General features: G+C 49.0%; 1 protein-coding gene across 3 annotated transcripts in view; it reads right to left on the bottom strand.

Moving 5' to 3' along the window:
- Nucleotides 1-6: 6 nt before the first annotated feature.
- Ldlrad3 (low density lipoprotein receptor class A domain containing 3) overlaps nt 7-17,083 on the bottom strand; it is a 235,310-nt gene continuing 218,233 nt past the window's right edge. For all 3 annotated transcript variants that reach the window (XM_050147157.1, XM_050147158.1, XM_050147159.1), the window contains exons 5-6: nt 3,773-4,118; nt 7-2,116 (exon numbers count right to left, since the gene is read on the bottom strand). In XM_050147157.1, the coding sequence (XP_050003114.1) occupies nt 1,879-2,116; nt 3,773-4,118 (584 nt within the window). In that variant the 3' untranslated portion in view covers nt 7-1,878. The remainder of the gene's footprint in view (nt 2,117-3,772; nt 4,119-17,083) is intronic.

Here is a 17,083-nt window from a genome sequence, read left to right as displayed (position 1 = left end):
GCACACCCTCAATCGCTATTTTAAAAATGAAAGGCAGAAGCAACTAGGCTTCTTTAAGCAAAACAAACAAACAAACAAAACCCCAAGTGGCTAGCTTTCCAGCAGCCTAGTTTGGATTTACTTGAAAAGGAAAGTCAACGGAAGAGCGTCATCGAAGGCCACTTCATCCCTGCTTCCTGCAGGCTCCGTTTTAATTAGCATCGACCAGGTTATTGAAAATTTCGTCAGCTGCGGAAAAATGCTTTGAACGGGTGGCAGCCGCCTGAGGTGGCGCCACCTGGTTCCAGTTTTGTCCCTGGTCAGTATGGCTTACCCATTATTGCCTGATGGGGGTGGGTGGGTGATGGTGCCACGCACTAGGGCTGGCTAGGCATCAGGAAAGAGGAAGGGGAGTTGAAACATACAATGGATGGGGACTTGTCTCTCTACATTTTTCAAGAACTCGATAAATAATGACTCCAAGATGCCCCATTGTAAGTGCTGGGCATGTGAGTGAGTCTGAGGTGACATTATGGGATGGGGCTGGGGAAAGGCAGCATTTCCTTTTGCATCTTTCTTTGGACCTCACTGAAAGAGAAACGAAGCCAAAATCAAACAAAGAGACAGCTTTCTTACACACATATAAATAGTCCCTTAACTAGAAGGGAAAAAACAAACACACTGTTTCAAATGCATTTCTAAGAGACTTAAAAAAAAAATCCAAGGGGAAATCTTGACTCCAAGTTATCCATTGCCCATTTCTCTTAGAGGAGAAAGTGCCCGGATGTTTGGCTGGGTCTGACCCTGACATGGCGCACTGTTCCTCGGGTCGGTGGGCAGGACAGTGACCAGAGAGTCCTCACGGTGGCACTGAATGTGGCTCTCATGCTAGATGAGTGTCCCCAAGTTCCCATGTCCACATGCACATGGGCACAGACTCCCAGGTGTTCTGGAAACTTGGGCGCCTGACGAGGAGAGCTTTACTCTCCATGAAGCTGCACAAATGAGCACGTCACACTGGTGCTGTTTCTCTGGGGCAAAGGGTTCGATCACAATTTTGGCCAACTAAATTTGGGTCTTTATCCTTAGCTGTGCCAGATCATCTTGGATGGGGATAATCCAGAAGCCAGGACAAGGACCACGAGGTCAAGGCAGGCCCCGGCTCTGGTCACCTACACATTAGGAGTTGAGGGTTTCAAATACCCTACTTGTTCAAGGATGGTGCTAAGGATCTGCGCTGCTCGGGAAAGCTCGCAACTCTAAGGCCAGGTAGGATGTTTCTGAGTCTCTCAAAACCAAACGAGGGTGCTGAGAGCCAAAAGCAGCTGCTCATGTCAGATCTTTTCTTTGGCCTCTGCTGAAGTAAGAACAATGCATAGGACAGTACAAGGTGGGTTTGATGTTCACCTAGACATTTTTTTGGAGTGCCCTTCTGGAAGAATCCTCCAACCCACGTCTCCAAATGTAACTATAAATGGCAGCCCAGAAGACACCTGGTCTGCTGTCTTCTGACCTGAACGAGCAATGTGGCCCCAGAACCCTGCCTAAGACTCCTTGCATACAGCTTCAACCTGCTGCCTTCCCAGTCATAAGCTGCCTGGATGGAGCAACAGAAGCACAGTCATCTGAAGCATGAGGCTGTTATCCCAGGCCCCGAAGAGCAGTGGACCTCACAGAGAAGATGACAATGCATCATGTCAACTAAGAAGGCAGAGGAGTGCCAGGTCATCCCAAAGAACACCCCTGAAATCTGGAGGAGGAGATGGTGATATCAGCATCCCAAACTTCAACTTGAGACATCCTCAAAAGGAGCTCAAAGAGCATCTCATGAGCACGGGCTGTTAGAATTCAACAAGGTGGAGCAGATCTACCCACATGGACTTTGGAATTGCTTTAGTTTTATACTTCTTCAGTGCCCTCATTGGGCACAGAGTCTCTGGGCTCCGCCGTGCCCTCTGGAGGGCCGGGCTGCTCTGGGCTGTGGCTGCTGTCTTCCACGCTCATGAGGCTGCTGGCCGCCTGGGAGCTGGCGCTATAGGCACTTCCTGACCGTGAGCGATAAGGAGGCAGGTCAGCTTGGTTCAGAGACTCGGTGTCAGAGGAATAGGGTGGTGGAGGAAGGTCATACCACGCAGGTCTGCAATGGAGACGGCAGAAGGGCAGCAGAGGGAGAGAAGGCATTAGAGTCAAGACAAGGCACGTGACACAGACCCAGCTTTGACAACAGCCCACTTCTGAGCAAATGGCTAGGGGAAGAAGGTTTTGCTGCCGAGCACAAAGGCAACTGAAGAGCAGTGGTTTGAAACACAATAGCACACGGTACTCTGGCTGCTCCTGTCTGACAGGCACTGCCCACACCATATCTGTCCCCTAGGTAGGCAGCAATGAGGTTGCTAAACAACACCCTCAGATCACCTGGGGTGTTCTGGGCTAAATGACTTATGGCAAGAGCCAAGGCTGGAATCGTGACAGGGCCTTTGATAAGGAGGGGAATGTGGTTTCTTACTAAGTCTAAGTCTTCCTGTAGCCTTGGGTGGGAAGTCACTCTCTCGGTGCCCTGCCTCTTTCTCTGTACCTTGTTTGTACCTGCCCACTGCTGTAAGTCAGGCACGTCTCTGTGTACCTCTCCCTGTCCCTTTACTGCTCACAACGACCCCTGAGGCAGGCATTACTTTTATGTCCACTGTCCCGGTGAGGAATCAGAGGCCATGATCAGATTCATCAGGTAGCAATGCAGGAACTGGAACCCCACCATTCTATCTCCAGATTCACCAGTTTCATCCTTACTCTGCTCTGGTTGACCCAAACGCAGAGGTTCTGAGTGGGAAGCTCATTAGGTCAGTGAGTCCTGTAGTGCTCCCCAGGCAGCACCGCCTCCATCCCAGTCCCTGGAGTATCTATTGTCTGCGTTTGAGGAGGCCGGAAAATGGGCTGCCACCAAGAGAGGTCCACGGAGGAGCCCAGCCACCCTGAAGCATGTCCATAAGATGTTTCATGTGACTCCTAGTGAGTCCTGGGCTCTGAGGAATAGGGAGCACTGAGCAGAGGACCTGAAGGCAGGGCATGGAATGTTATAATCTAAGCAGACGCCAACAGCTGGCTGCAGGGCAGAACTTCCAAGAGGGTTATCTGGTGTGTGTGTGTGGGTGAATGAACCCAGTGGTAAAGTATGTGCTTAGCATGTGTGAGCCATTGATTCCAATCTCCAGCCCCCCCCCCCCGCATGCACACACACACATAGAGCTTGGGCTATACAGGATGTTATTGAAGTCAAGAAAGAGAGGGAGAAGGAGGCTGAACAGACACAATTTAGGCCCTCTGCTGTAACTACAGAGCCGATCTGGGCCTTCTATATTGGGGGTTCATGGACAATGTCATCTGTGCTGAGCATTCCATTGCTCAGTAAAGCTTGGGGTGCCCTGCACCACTCTCTTCACCTCATAAATGAAGCGAAAGGTGAGGGAGTCAACAAATGAACCAGACCTCCCATGATACTTTTCTGGAGCAGCAGACAAGGCTCAGAGATGGCCAATGGCCTGCAAGTGTGATATTATGGCTTAACCCAGGAGCAGCAGGGATGCCTCCCTGAGGTCCTCAGATAAGTGACTTACAACTGCAGCGCCTCAGTTACCTCTCTCAAAGAAGTGCCCAGGAGAACAGAGGACAAAGAACACCCTGGGAGTAGGAAAATGTCAATCACCATTACTCCCTAAAGCTACCAAACTCAAATTCTTGGCTAGCCTTGGGCAGCCCCGGTGTGTGCATACGTGTCTCTCCCGTGTCAGTCTCTCACCTTTGGTCCAGCAGGGCCTCTGAATAGGAGGGTGGAGAGCCTACTTCTGAGGCGTTTTGTTCGGCCTGGCTAGCCACATACTGGACACCATTATTGACTTTGTAGGTGACGTTACAGTGGTGGGGGTGGTCCAGAACCACCAGCCGAGAGAGCAGAACGGGATGCTGCAGCCGGTGCACAGGCAGAGTCATGAGGTTGTTCCGTTTTCGCTGATGATGCAGGACCAGGGCCAACAGGGCCACCACCAGGACGAAGATGACGGAGCTGCCTATGATGGCGTACGTGATACTGGGGTAATACACGAGCTGGTTCTCTGACGTCACTAACACCTGCCCACTGCCTGGTTCTGGGAACGCCAAAAGAAAGAGAAAGAGGGAACATTATGAGGGGGCTTTCCTAAGTCTTTGAAAACCATCCCCAGAACTGCCGTGCCAATTAGCATAGGAGGGCTATTCACAGCCCCCAGAAACGGAGCCCCCCCCAAATGTTCATCAACTGTGGATGAACTCTTACCCAGCCAAGTGCAAATCCTGATACACCCCATGAGTGTTAATTTCAGATACACGCAGAGAAACAAGCCACACCCCCAATGTTCCAGACTGTAGACGGTTTATATGACGTATCTGAAAGGCCAGCTCACAGAGACGGCCAGCATGACAGCGCCTGGACCAACCTCAAGTGGGCATGAGGGGGTCTTGCTGGGTCATGGACAATGTGCTCAAACTGGACGGTGATGGCACACGTTGGGAAGTTAACTAAAAACCGGTAAATTATACAGTGAATGTGAGTGAATTTTATGTTCTATAAGTAAGACAGCAACAAAATTAGCTGAGAACTCAGATGTGGGAAATAAAATACCCAGGGGTCAAGAATGAGAGTTCTTGGGCTTCTGAAGTCCATTCTTCATTGAAAATGGATGATAAAGCTCATGTGAGGAGAGTAGGTGTGGACATCTGGGCTCCAAATGTCTGCACAGTGTCTGTCTGTGCCAGGCCCTGGCTTGATGGTCACAGATGCCGGGGCAGACTCTGGAGCCAGACAGGTTCCAGCTGTCCCTCAACCTTTGCAAAGCACCGGGAACAAAATGGGCTGGACATTCTCTGGGCTTCTGAAGTTTGGCCCAAGCAGCAATAAAGGTTTAGAACAGCAGCTGGTGATCCATTCACACAAGTGTTTGATACACACAGTATCTGGTACTGAAGGTTTGAGTTTTGCTTTTATTTATTTATTTATTTATTCTCTGGGCTTCTGAAGTTTGGCCCAAGCAGCAATAAAGGTTTAGAACAGCAGCTGGTGATCCATTCACACAAGTGTTTGATACACACAGTATCTGGTACTGAAGGTTTGAGTTTTGCTTTTATTTATTTATTTATTTATTTATTTTACATATTCCAGGCTGGCCTGTGACTCTAAGAATGGCTTTGGATTTCTGATTCTCCTGCTTCTCCCCCGATATTGGGATCTCAGGCTTGGGTCACCACTCCCCACTTCTGCAGCATGGGGATAGAACCCAGGACTTCATGTGCGCTAGGCAAGCACTCTCTCAACTAAGCACTACTTTTAAGATGGGCACAGTGTGTCCTGGTGAGGCTGGGTTCCCCTGATGAAGATTACTGAGGTTGAGGGAGGAGGCCATGTGACCTAAGCTAGCGCCTGACCCTGCTCTTTGAGCACCCAAGAAGGCTCACTAGACAACCGGCAGGCATTTCCTCAGGTCTCAGGGTGAGGGTCTGGGTCACACCCCATCTCTGCTGACTAACAATACCTTATCTTCCTCCCACGTATGCTAATGAGTCACACTTCAGTGCTTTAGGGCGACCTGCTTCCCAGTCTGCAGGACAAGGCGGACAACCCCAGGAAGTCCAGGCAGCCACAGGAAACTAGAACAGCCCCTAAGAGAAACCTGGGGACCCCTTGTCAAAGAACTATGACCACCCACTGCTGTGCCTATTGGGGGAATATTCTAGTTTCAGTCCCAGAGGGTAAATTTGGGACCACAGCCCTGTGCTTCCTCCATCTGTGACTCAGGAGGAGGTTTCTGTGAGTTCCAGAAAGGCCAGCATTTGTTGTTGGGAAGAAATAGCAGCAGAGGCAGAACTAAGTTTTCCACTCTCTCCTTCAACCCGAGCTGTGTTTGCTTTGGTGATCACTACAGCTGCGGACACTCAGTGAACGAATAGAACTCAACAACAACCCGTCTATTCACACTCTATGGTGAACAGCAGGTGCTGTGAGAATTTCTACTTTAACTCAGGAAGGTGGGTTAACCTGTCCAGGGTCACAGAAGGAGCCTGGAAGTCAAGTGTCCTCCTTTTAAAGTCTGCATGCTGCAAAACATATGATCTCTGCTTTCCTGAGTTAAAAAAAAAATCTTTGCAATGAGACCCCTTAGGGCCCCTTCTCCCTGTTGTTAACTCTTCTCTCTAGCCATACTCAAACCTGGCTGCAAGCTTAGGAGAGTCCCCGTTTCAGGCAGTCATCATTCTAATGTACCCTGCAATCTGAACTGCACAGAAAGAAGCAAATATGAGGGGAGCAGAGAAAAATGTATAGCTCCATAAAAACAATAAAAAGGTGGAAGTGCAGTCTGTACAGTTGTGGGAGGAAAGAGGCTTTGGACTCTTCTGGAGACAAATAACTGCCACTCGGTTCTTAGCTCAGGTAATTAAAAGCAGGCAGGGGACGTGCTGTGTGTGTGTGTGTATGTGTGTGTGTGTGTGTGTGTGTTCAGGATTCAGGATGAAAATATGTTCTGTGGTTATTTTCTGCACAGAGCTGCGAGGTGGATACTGGAGCCATCACTTCCAGTGCCTGAACCCAGGCAAATGATTTAACTTTCATAAAATAACAGGAGGGCTGAGAAAGGTGTGTCTCCTCAGTCATCAGAAGATGCAACGCACACGCGAGTGAGGAGCCCAGTGCACTCTGAAATGCTAGTTCTTTTAAAAAGAAACATTACTTTAAAGTGGCCACAATGAAATGTGCATACCACAAACAGCACAGTTCAGTAGCATTAAGTGAATTCACATGGCTGTGCAAGCATCATTGCTGCCCGTCTCCAGGCCCATCAGCTCTAACTAGTTAATGCCAAGTCTCAGTATGTGCGTTCCTGACATCCTCACCAGCCATCTCCGCTGTGTGGAGAACCTCGGGTGGGGGAGGAGTGGAGCTGGGCAGGCTTGCACATGGAAGCTAACTGTCTTCAGAGATTCTGAAACTCTGACATCTGTGTGAGGGAGCTCTTTACTGAGCAGACAGGGAGGGCTCCTGTATCCTAAGAATCTCCTTTTCCTCGGAAAGCCGCCCCCCCCCAGACCTGCCACTTTGGCAGTGAGAAGCAGCGATCACATCCACTCAAGGAGTTATGATGCCACGCAACTCAGAGCTGCCTGGGCTCGTTTTGGCTCTGTGTGTAAAATGTCATCTTGCATTAATTCATTAACTAGGCCCACTTTTCTTAAGAGCCTAATGAGCCTGCTGGCCAAATCACTAACATCAGAGCTGCCTGGGACCCGCGTTCCAAGTGTGTGATCCATGGATAATGAAGTTTCCATTTATTCTGGCTGTCCCTCAAGCGAATGCCCTCCTGCTCTGCCGGCAAACATCTTCTATTCCCACCCTGCGTCTACTTTTGTGCCATCTGCTGCTCCTGGAGAGCTCCAGACCCTCCAAGCAGTCACTGCCCCACAGTGGCTGGTGCAGGGCAAGCTGTGCCTTGTATCATTTGTGGGTGTTCTGCCCTGAGAAGGCAATCTGACCACTTAGCTTCCTAGCAGAAGGCCAGTGTCCTGGGAGAGCTGCCTTTGACTCTGAGGTACCATCCAGACTGCTGCAGGGACCACAGCAGCTGGGAGCTGGGATCCAGTGTTCCTTGCCATCTCTAAAGTTCATTCCTACAAATGAAAATCAAATTTCCTCCAGGAAACTGGCATTTTGTCTGTTGGCTTGGCCAAAGGCTGAGTTGGGGCTTATATTCTGCTGGATGGGTCTTAGGAAAACACGTATATCCATACATGGGGTTTATTCAGGTGTGGCTAGTCGGGAGAGTGAGTGACTACATATATGGGGGTGTGGGGAAGACTAGCAACATAGACTAGCTCTCTGTATTTACACATGGGGCTCCACATCTGTTCTGTACCCCTAGATTTCAGAAACAGTGGATTTGATATATTCATCCCTACTGAATATGTGCAGACATTTTGGGGTCATTATTCTCTAAACAACGCAGTGTAAGAACTCGTTACATAGTACCCATACTGTACAGGTATAAATAATCCAGAGATGACTTAAAATACACAGGAGACTGTGGGCAAGTTCTATGCAAACATTATAGCATTTCATGTAAGAGCCTCAAACAGCTGTGGATTTTGGGATCAAGGAGCCAATCCATCACAGACATTGAGAGATGAATGTACATTAAAAATATAATTGTTTTTGACACAGCATCACTGTAAAAAGAGCAGTATTTTTTCTTTTGCATGGCGGAGGTTCAAACCCAGAGTGTTATGCATGCTAGGCAAGCATTTTACCATCGTGCTATGGCCCCATCCCAGAAATTACATTTTAGTACCAGTATTCATGAAGACATTGTTTGTAATAGTAAATACAGCAGACAAAATGTGAATGTCTACCATCACAGTTTGATTTAATAAATGATGCTTTTTCTGTATACTACTACCCCTATTTTAAAATGTACACATATCCCACTGTGGAAGGAAGTATTTAGAATACATATCAATTGGTAAAAGAAAAACAAACAAAGTTCATCAGAGAACTGCTATAGGCACATATGGCTTTAAAGCATGTCACCCCAAGTTCTCGTGAACTGGGATTCCACCCCCATTTTGCAGCAGTAAGATGATAGAAAGTTCCAGCTATGTCTCTAGAAGTGGGGCCTTTAGGAGGTGATTGGAATTAGGTAAAGCTATCAGGGCAAAAAAACCCATGATGGGCTTATGGGACTTTAAAGGAGAGGGAGCAGGCTGGGGAATCCTACTCAGCCATGCAAGATGCTTGCCTCTATCTAAGCACAAGGGTCTGCGTTCAATCCCAGAACCCACATTAAATAAAAGTTGGAAATCATGATACATACTTGTAATCCCAACACTGTGGAAGCAGAGACGAGTGGACCTGAGGAGCTCACTTCCTAGTTAGGCATGCCTCCTTGGCCAGTCCCAGGCCAGTGGGAGGCCCTGCCTCAAATCAAAGGGAAACCAAAGAGGTAGACAGCACCCGATAAGGACACCTGGGATTATCTTCTGACATCCACACGCACGGGCACGCCCACACCCACACCCCTCCCGACACGGGGATAACTAAACATTCTCTCTTTCCTCTCTTCACTTGGTCTCACCCTGTGTGGCATCTTGAACCCCCGTAGTAAATGTGGACCCTTGATTCTAGAAACTTCGAGTAAAACAACCCCCCCCCTTATAAAGCTACCAAGCTTCAGACCTTTCATTACAATGGAATAGTGTAAAATGGGCTGAATCAAAGAACGTCCCACACAGCTCTGTAAGCCGAGAAGATGGCGCCATGGGGGTTTCTGTGGGAGGGAGCGATGCTGGTGACAGAGACGAGAGGGGGAATGACTGCACACGGCTCGCTCTCGTCCACACTGCGTTATTTGCACAGTGTGGTATATTCAGAACCATACACTTGCCGCCTACCTCCAGCTTTCCATGACTAACGGTGCATGTCTGTCTAACTACCACTTCCCTTCCTTATTTCCCCACAGATGTGAGGAGCTTCAGGCTCACACCTCCCTGGGACACCTCATATCAAGGACATAGTGTCTAAACCTGGTTCCTATGACTAAAGTCTGACCTCCTGAGTCCTGAATTCCTGTTTCCGGAATATTTGGTATGCCTCACATTGACACCTCATCATTCCTTTGAAAAATCAACTCTGATGTGCCTGCCTTTTACTTCTTCGAACTGAACACTTTAATAAATCAAGTTTATTGAGGTGTGAGGGATGCACAATACAATTTCCTCTTTAACATGCACAGGCGGATGAGTGTGGCAAACCTAACATAGCCAGCCCCACAGTCAGGATCTGGAGCCTCCCTTGCCTTCCTTCTCTAGCTTTCTCGAGATGGCCCAGCAGGCAAAGGAGCCACTGGGCCTCCACCAGACCAGCGTTCAGTCCCCGGAACCCACACGGCACAACTATGAGAGACCCGGCTCCCGGAAACTTCCTCTGACCTCCTCGTTCGGGTACATTCAATCACACATCTGCATGTACCAAAAAATAAAACGTAGTAAAACTGGACTGTTTGGCGCATTACTATTGAGTATTTTAGATGGTCTGCGACATATGTTTATCCCACCATGTTTTACAAATGCTCTTCTAAGCTGTGGTTTCTTTCTCATTCCCTTTATGGTGCCTTTCTTTTTTTTTGTGGATTTAGTGAGGCCACTGCAGCAATCCTTCGTAATGGTTTGTGTTTTCTATACACTATCCAAGGAACCCGCAGCTGGGTTTTTTCCTAGAAGGGATGCTGTAGCCTTAGTGCCTCTACCTACATCGATGACGTACTGCTAGTTAATGCCTGTTTATGGAACAAGATAAAGGTCAAGGTGCTGTCCATCAACCCATGCTGACAGGCAGCTTCCCCGCCCCCGTCACCTTGGCACCTGGGTACCAAACCAACTTCAGACCGGTTTCGGTCCATATGATTCTGTTTGACGGAGGCAGGTATTTGTCTTGGTGCTCAGAGCTTCCAACATGCACTTTATTCTCATTATAAAGAGCCAGGTTAATTACTAAGGCTAATCATTAATGCTGGCCACAGACAGAATGCTTCCTTCCTCCCACCAGCCAACCAAAGCTCCTCTAGATGAAAACGTATTTTATGCTGGTGTAGACGGGGTGGTGAAATTATTCTGGCAAGGGCAAGATAGTAAACATTGTATACTTTATACACTACCCAGTGTGAGTCATAGCTCCTCAGCTCTGCCTTTTGAGTATAAACATAGGGGAGAGGTGCCTGGCAGATTAAGCACTCGCCACTCCTGCCGTTACTAACAGCTTTATTACAGAACTTTTCAGAGCCTTTACTAGGTAAGTGTTCCTGGTGATGATCCCACAGGTCTGAGGAAATTTCATGAGCCTTGCTGCTATGTGGACACAGGATAAAAAGTACATCATTTTCCAAAAGACTGCTTTTCCACCATTCTGGAGTCTGTCTTTTAACAAACCTGAGGAGGCATCCCTGACCCCTGGAGAAAGTCCGGTGGCTCCCACTGCCATCTAGAAGGACAAAGCTTATACGTGACTGTCTCATCCCTGTTCTTTTCCTGCAGCAGCAAGTCCCAGCTTTCTGACCCCGGCAGTTGGACGTTCAGTGTCATTGTTACTGACAGGATCCTACAACTGCTCCTGACCCTTAGAGAAATGGGTGACACCATAGAAAGGGCTGAACGACACCTAGAGCCTCCCACACTTCACAGGACTGACCAGCAGGTGCTGATCCTGTTTAAATTCTCAGGGAGCCCGAGGTTGCTCTTGTTCACCGCATAGGCGAGCTGCTTGCAGCTCCCTCGGTAATCAGTTCATCAGAGCCACTTCTGCCCACAAAACCTTATTACCCAGGGAAACGCTGAGTGTGCACACTGGCAGCTCTGCGTGCAGAAAAGTATCTGAATAATTCAGGGGATGGGCTGGTGACGGAAGCATTCCACCCGGAGCTCCCAGGGGGAGTTTTATTAGCCATGAGCAAATTCACCGCTTCTTGAGATTCCTGATATGAACAAGATGACCCATGGCCCTTGCGTCCTGCAGGGCAAGGATGTTTATTTTGTTCTGGTCCCAGCGCCAACAGGACAAGGATGTGTGACAGGGAACCCAAGGCCAATCAGGATCTCACATCATGGATTCTGCTGTCTCGGTGCTAGAGCCTTCCCTGCCAAACCCAGCCGACGTCATCTGTACCTTGCCCCCAACTCCCATTCTCTATTCCCCTTTCCAAATTGTTACAGGATACTCCTTAGAAAATACAAATTCATCTGCTTAGTTCAGTCCTCGGCTCAAAACCCCCAGAGGCTTCCCAGGTGCTCATACAAAGCAGCAGTCCAGGCCCAGCATCATCTTGTCCTGGTGGTCATTCTGACTTCAATGTTGCCTCTATCTTTATCCTGTTGCTACAAACCCACGACTTTCCTGGGGTGTTTTCAGGACACTAAGAGTCCGTGAAGCACGCACTTTCAACCTCATAGTTGCTCTCCCGGGGACAGATGGGTAAATTCCCAGGTCCCATTGTCACTATGCATTGTTATACACGGTATCAACTGTCCCTCTCTTCTCTTGGCATGTAACACGAGGGCATTCTGCTCATCCCTGCACAATGCCTCATGCCTCAGTCGACTTCTGGGGGAGGGAGGTGGAAGTCCTCCATCGGTGGCAGTAGGATGGCTTGGTAGGCTCGTCTTTATTCAGAGTCACAGGTCAGACATGTCCCAGGTCACATGGCCCAGAAGTGATGGAGCTGACACTGCAGCCAAGGTCCACGTGACCACACCCAAGAAAAACAAACAGTATAAAAATAGGTTTCACCGAACAAGCCTATCAAGAGTGTTGTTTCGGAGCATGGGAAACCAGGGCCGGGGAAGTTCAGGGGCAGAATGCTCAACAAGCATGTGTGAGGATCTAGGTTCAATCCTCTGTATCAGGGGGAAAAAAAAATCAGACAATGAAAATCTATCCAATGGTTGAATCAACTCAGGTTATAGAGGAGTTGGTATCAGTACATGAGAACACAGCTCTATTCTTCTAGAATATTCCTCCTACATGTTTGGTGGGGGCAATGACACACCTTTCTGGCACCACTCACATATGGCTGAAGTGTGAAGGCAGAGCAGCTTCCTTTCCTTGGGGCTACGACACTGGCACGAGGACCTGCAGCCTCCCTAGCACTTCCAAACTTCCCACCTCTCAGGGGTAGAAACCCAGCTTCTTACCCTGATCCAGGGCTTTCCCACATGCTGGCTGTGCTAGCCAAGAACAGGGCACTGAAGGCCCTTCAGACATGTACTGCAAATGCTGGCTCCCACAGCCTTCCTGATTAGAAAAGGAGAGAGAGGGAGAGAGAGAGAGAGAGAGAGAGAGAGAGAGAGAGAGAGAGAGAGAGAGAGAGAGAGAGAGAGAAGGAAGTTGTCTAGGTTTGAAAGGCTGAAGATAGGGTTTTTAGAATCTCCTAGGATCTGAGAGATCTAATAGGTTGGGTACTTGGTGGGCAATTTATCACTGAGTACCACAATCTGACCTATTGGTGTTTCTACCCTCCAACGCTCTGCTGGTGCTTCCACTGGACTGAGACAGGGGGAGGCTGGCTGCACAGGCTGGGGAAGCCAGTGCCACACAGGGAGGAACACACAAGGTCTGTGAGAAGAGGGGTCACTAGCATCTAGCACAGGGCTCCATCTTCTTAGCGGGACCCCTTTTTCTCTGGACCTGGCATTTCATGCCATCTTCCTGGCGGGGGGAGGGGGTGAGAGGCGGGCACTACTCAGGATCACCTTCCTTCAGAGCATTTATTTCACCCTGAGTGAAACGAATAGACTGCCCAGATGAGAATAGCAAGGGAGTCCAGCCACTGTCCACGGTGCTGAGGCAAGCTGAGGGTAGAGAATGCTAAGTGTGTGTGTGTGTGTGTGTGTGTGTGTGTGTGTGTGTGTGTGTGTGTGTGTGAACGGTGGTTCAGAGAGGCTGAGGCTCTCTCTCACTGGCATGAGTACTTCACAGTCAGTGAAGGGAGCAAGTCTGCCTTCTACTCGCTCCTTAATGGAAGCAGAGGCACAAGCGAGTTCCGCTGTCAGTCACTAATTGCGCCCTTGCTGACTTGGGCCCACTCTTTCTGGGATTCTCTTTTGTTTCCCGGATTGTTCAGAGACAGCAATCTGCTTGCACATCTGTCCAGAGCAAGCTCCTTTCCTGGGTTGGCTGCAGCAGGACAGAGATGTCTTCACACAAGGTCTGTTCATTCATTCTCTCTGTTACTGTCCCTGTCTGTCCTCCTGCCTCCCCGCTCCCCGCCCCGAAACCCAGCCCTTGTCTCTCAATGGCCTAGAGAGTTCCCAGCACAGCCTGGACTGTCCAACATTCAGCTCCCCGGCCTTGATCACATTGACTGTGAGGCGCAAGGCACTGGATGTACAAACAGGTGTGTTTAGTTGAACAGAGGCAGGGTGCCCAGAGGTTAGTCCAGGTGTGTGAGTTTTGGGGGCAGGGTTACCATTCTGTCCTGTTTGCCAGGAACTATATGGATGATTTAGGGCCAAACTCGCCTGTAAAACTGGGTTTCAAAGCCTGCAGCCACCAGAGTTGATATGAACATTAAGACTATTATTATTACTTTTAATTGAGCCGAGTGACTTCACAAGAGCCCACATCTAGGAGTGCCTGCGGTTTGGAGGAGGCACATCTCTAGCACCCCTGCCACAAGTTCCCTCAAGGCCACTAGCCTCGAGGAACAGTCCTGGCCACTGTGAACCAAGGGCAACCCTCACTCACCCTGATTTTCCTGTTTAAAACAAACATCCTAAGGCCTCATCGCCTCTGGATCCTATTGGAAGCACATGTCCTGTCCCAATTTAGATGCGGCTTGAAAGAGCTTAATCTAAAGGGCAGACCAGCAAATGACTGAATCAAAATGGAGCCATGAAAACTCCACTGAACCATTACCATGGCAACTCAAATTGCTAAAATTAACCAAAAGGAGAGAGGGGTGATGGGAATGCTGGGGCTGCAGAACGTTAGGCCACAACCAGAGCTATCTGGGCCCCCAAAAGAGGGAAGTTGGTGTGTGTGTGCGGGGCGCTACCAAGATGGCCCCAGAGGCTGCTGAAGGGGTCCTGAGAGTTGGGAAAATGAGCTTTAAGACCATCCTCACAACGAGACGGAGGGCCAGGCAGAGGAGGAGGGGGAAGAGAGACAGAGAAGGAGTCCCAGGACGTAAGGCAGACAGACAGCTATCTCCGTGGGATTTCAGTCATTCTCGTGGTAAAAAGTTTCCAGTATTACCCTCCCGCATGTGTGCCTACCACTGGAAAAATGGGGGCAGGTCTTCCCCGAAAACCAGGAACTCCACATAAACTGCCAATGGGTATCTTTCCCTTAAATTCTGTTTAAATTTAAATTCTTTTTAAATTTCTTTCTTTTATATGGGGTGTGCTCATGCATGTGTAAATGTGTGTGTGTGCACTTTAGTGTGTGTGTGAGCATGTACGTGCAGATGCACATGTATGCGTCTAGAGGACACCCAGGGCTGCTCCTCAGCTCTGCCCATCTTGCATTTCTGAGATGGTTTTTCTTTGGCCTGGGCTTTAGTCAGCTATGCCGGCTAGTGAATGAGCCCCAGGATCCCTGTCTCTGCCCCCCAGCGCTGAGACTGCAAGTGTACACTACAACCTCCAGTTTTTTTAGATATGGGTTCTGGGGACCAAATTCAGGTCCTCATGCTGATCACTTTACCAACCAAGGCACCACCCCAGAGTCCCCCTTTCTCATCAATCTCTAACCTGCCCACCCCAAGGCCATATCTGAGGTCGGTGAAAGCCTGAAGTGGGTGGCAAAGACTCTGTGACCCTGGATCTAGTCAGCTGTGAAGAGGAATGGCCTAGAGACAACCAAAGAGTGAGCTGGCTAATGGCCTTTCAGTCAAGAATTGGGCCCAGGGCAGTTACAGAACTGGCTGGAGGGTAAGGCATTTAATTGGCTATTTAAGGTAGAAGAGGAGTTTTCTTTCTTTCTTTCTTTTTTTTTTTAATGGAAATTCAGATTGCTTCCAAGACTTCATGAGGAAGATAATTGGGAGCCAGGGCCTGGGTGGCCTTTTCAGAACTCTGTTCAATTATGTAATCACTTAAAAAAACATCAAGGGAAGAGTGCTGGGGGCATGGGGAGCAGGAGTCCCTTTCCACTGCTGCCACTGAAGGCCACAAAATGGCCTTAAACAAAGTCAGAGCAAACGCCAGTGAGAGGCAGCCCAGGAGATGTGCCGACGTGCAGTGAACTCATCCACCAGCATCAAAGAGGAGCACTCGGAGGGAGGAGCCCCTCTTTGGAGCAAGCAAGGTGGAACTCCAGCAATCTTGGGATTCCTCCTCTCAAGACAATCTCAGCTGTTCCTGCAAGCAACTTAAAATGAATATCTGTGCCTCCCAGAACTTGCTGAGTAAGGGCTGTGCAGAATTACTATTTCTATTGCTTACTGTATCTATTTACCTGAGTGTTTGGTGGAAGCTGTAAAGTTAAATGCTTAGCGGACATTCTTTAAACGCAACGGTCAGTTGGTTTCTGGGCCAGTAATAAGGCTTGCTGAGTTACAATGCAGTGGTTTATTGAGCCCCCCTGTGACAGCGGCCAGGGCAGAATATGCTCACCCCAGCAGGATTCAGGAGCGGGGGACTTTGATCAGTTGGGGCATAATCACCCACAGATAATACCGCAAGGGAAAGGCTCACCCTGTAAGCTGGGGAGAGAAAAATCTATGTCAGGTTATGTCAATGCAAATAAACTCTCATTAGCGGGTGCCGAGAGAACAAACACCCTCCAGTCCCAACAATGATCCTCCAAGGGCGCCTCCAGTCTCTGCAGATGGAGGCTTTTGTGGCAAACTGGGTGAGGGCTTTCATTTAGGTCCAACTCAGGGCCACATCTTCCTTACTCTGCTTCCAAGTGACCACTGTTGGCTGCCTGGTACCACATAAACTCCTTAGTTTGTCCCCCCACTTCCTGTCTTGTCCTCCTCTATATGGTCTCTACATTTTTAATAATCCTATCTAGAAAGTTCTTTTCCAGAAGAAAATAAGTTCATGGCACAGTCCCTGTTCTATGGCCAGAGAGCCGGTGGCTGTATGGCAAACCCCATTTCCTAACAGTGGTCAAGAGAGTGCGCTAAGAGTTCACCTTTCAGTGTCCTACAACCTGAATTTTGGGGCATATGGCTTCCAGCACCCAGGCTCTAGCCATAGCTGGTCAAAGTCTAGCCTAAGGCTTCTTCTGTTTTGTTTGTTTGTTCCTGTCCTGGGATTCCCTTTGTAGACCAGGGCGGCCTCGAACTCACTGAGATCTGTTTGCCTCTATCCTCCAAGCACTGGGATTAAAGGTGTGTGCCACCACCTCCCGGCTGCTTGTTTATGAGGTTTTATTGATACACCACCACACCCATTCATTTGTGAATACTGCCTCTGGCTGCTTTGGCGCTCCACTGGCAAAGTAGCATAGTCATAATGGCGACTTTAAGACTCACAAAACCCAGAATATGATTGTCCCACTTAAGAGCTAATTCTGAAAAGTCAGTCTAGCATG

The sequence above is a fragment of the Alexandromys fortis genome, unplaced genomic scaffold, assembly GCF_014885135.2.
Source record: "Alexandromys fortis isolate MF-2015 unplaced genomic scaffold, M_Fortis_MF-2015_v1.1 scaffold_12, whole genome shotgun sequence".
In the NCBI taxonomy this organism is placed as follows: domain Eukaryota; kingdom Metazoa; phylum Chordata; class Mammalia; order Rodentia; family Cricetidae; genus Alexandromys; species Alexandromys fortis.
The sequence above is the reverse complement of the archived record's forward strand: the minus strand, read 5'-3'. Positions and strand labels throughout refer to the sequence as shown.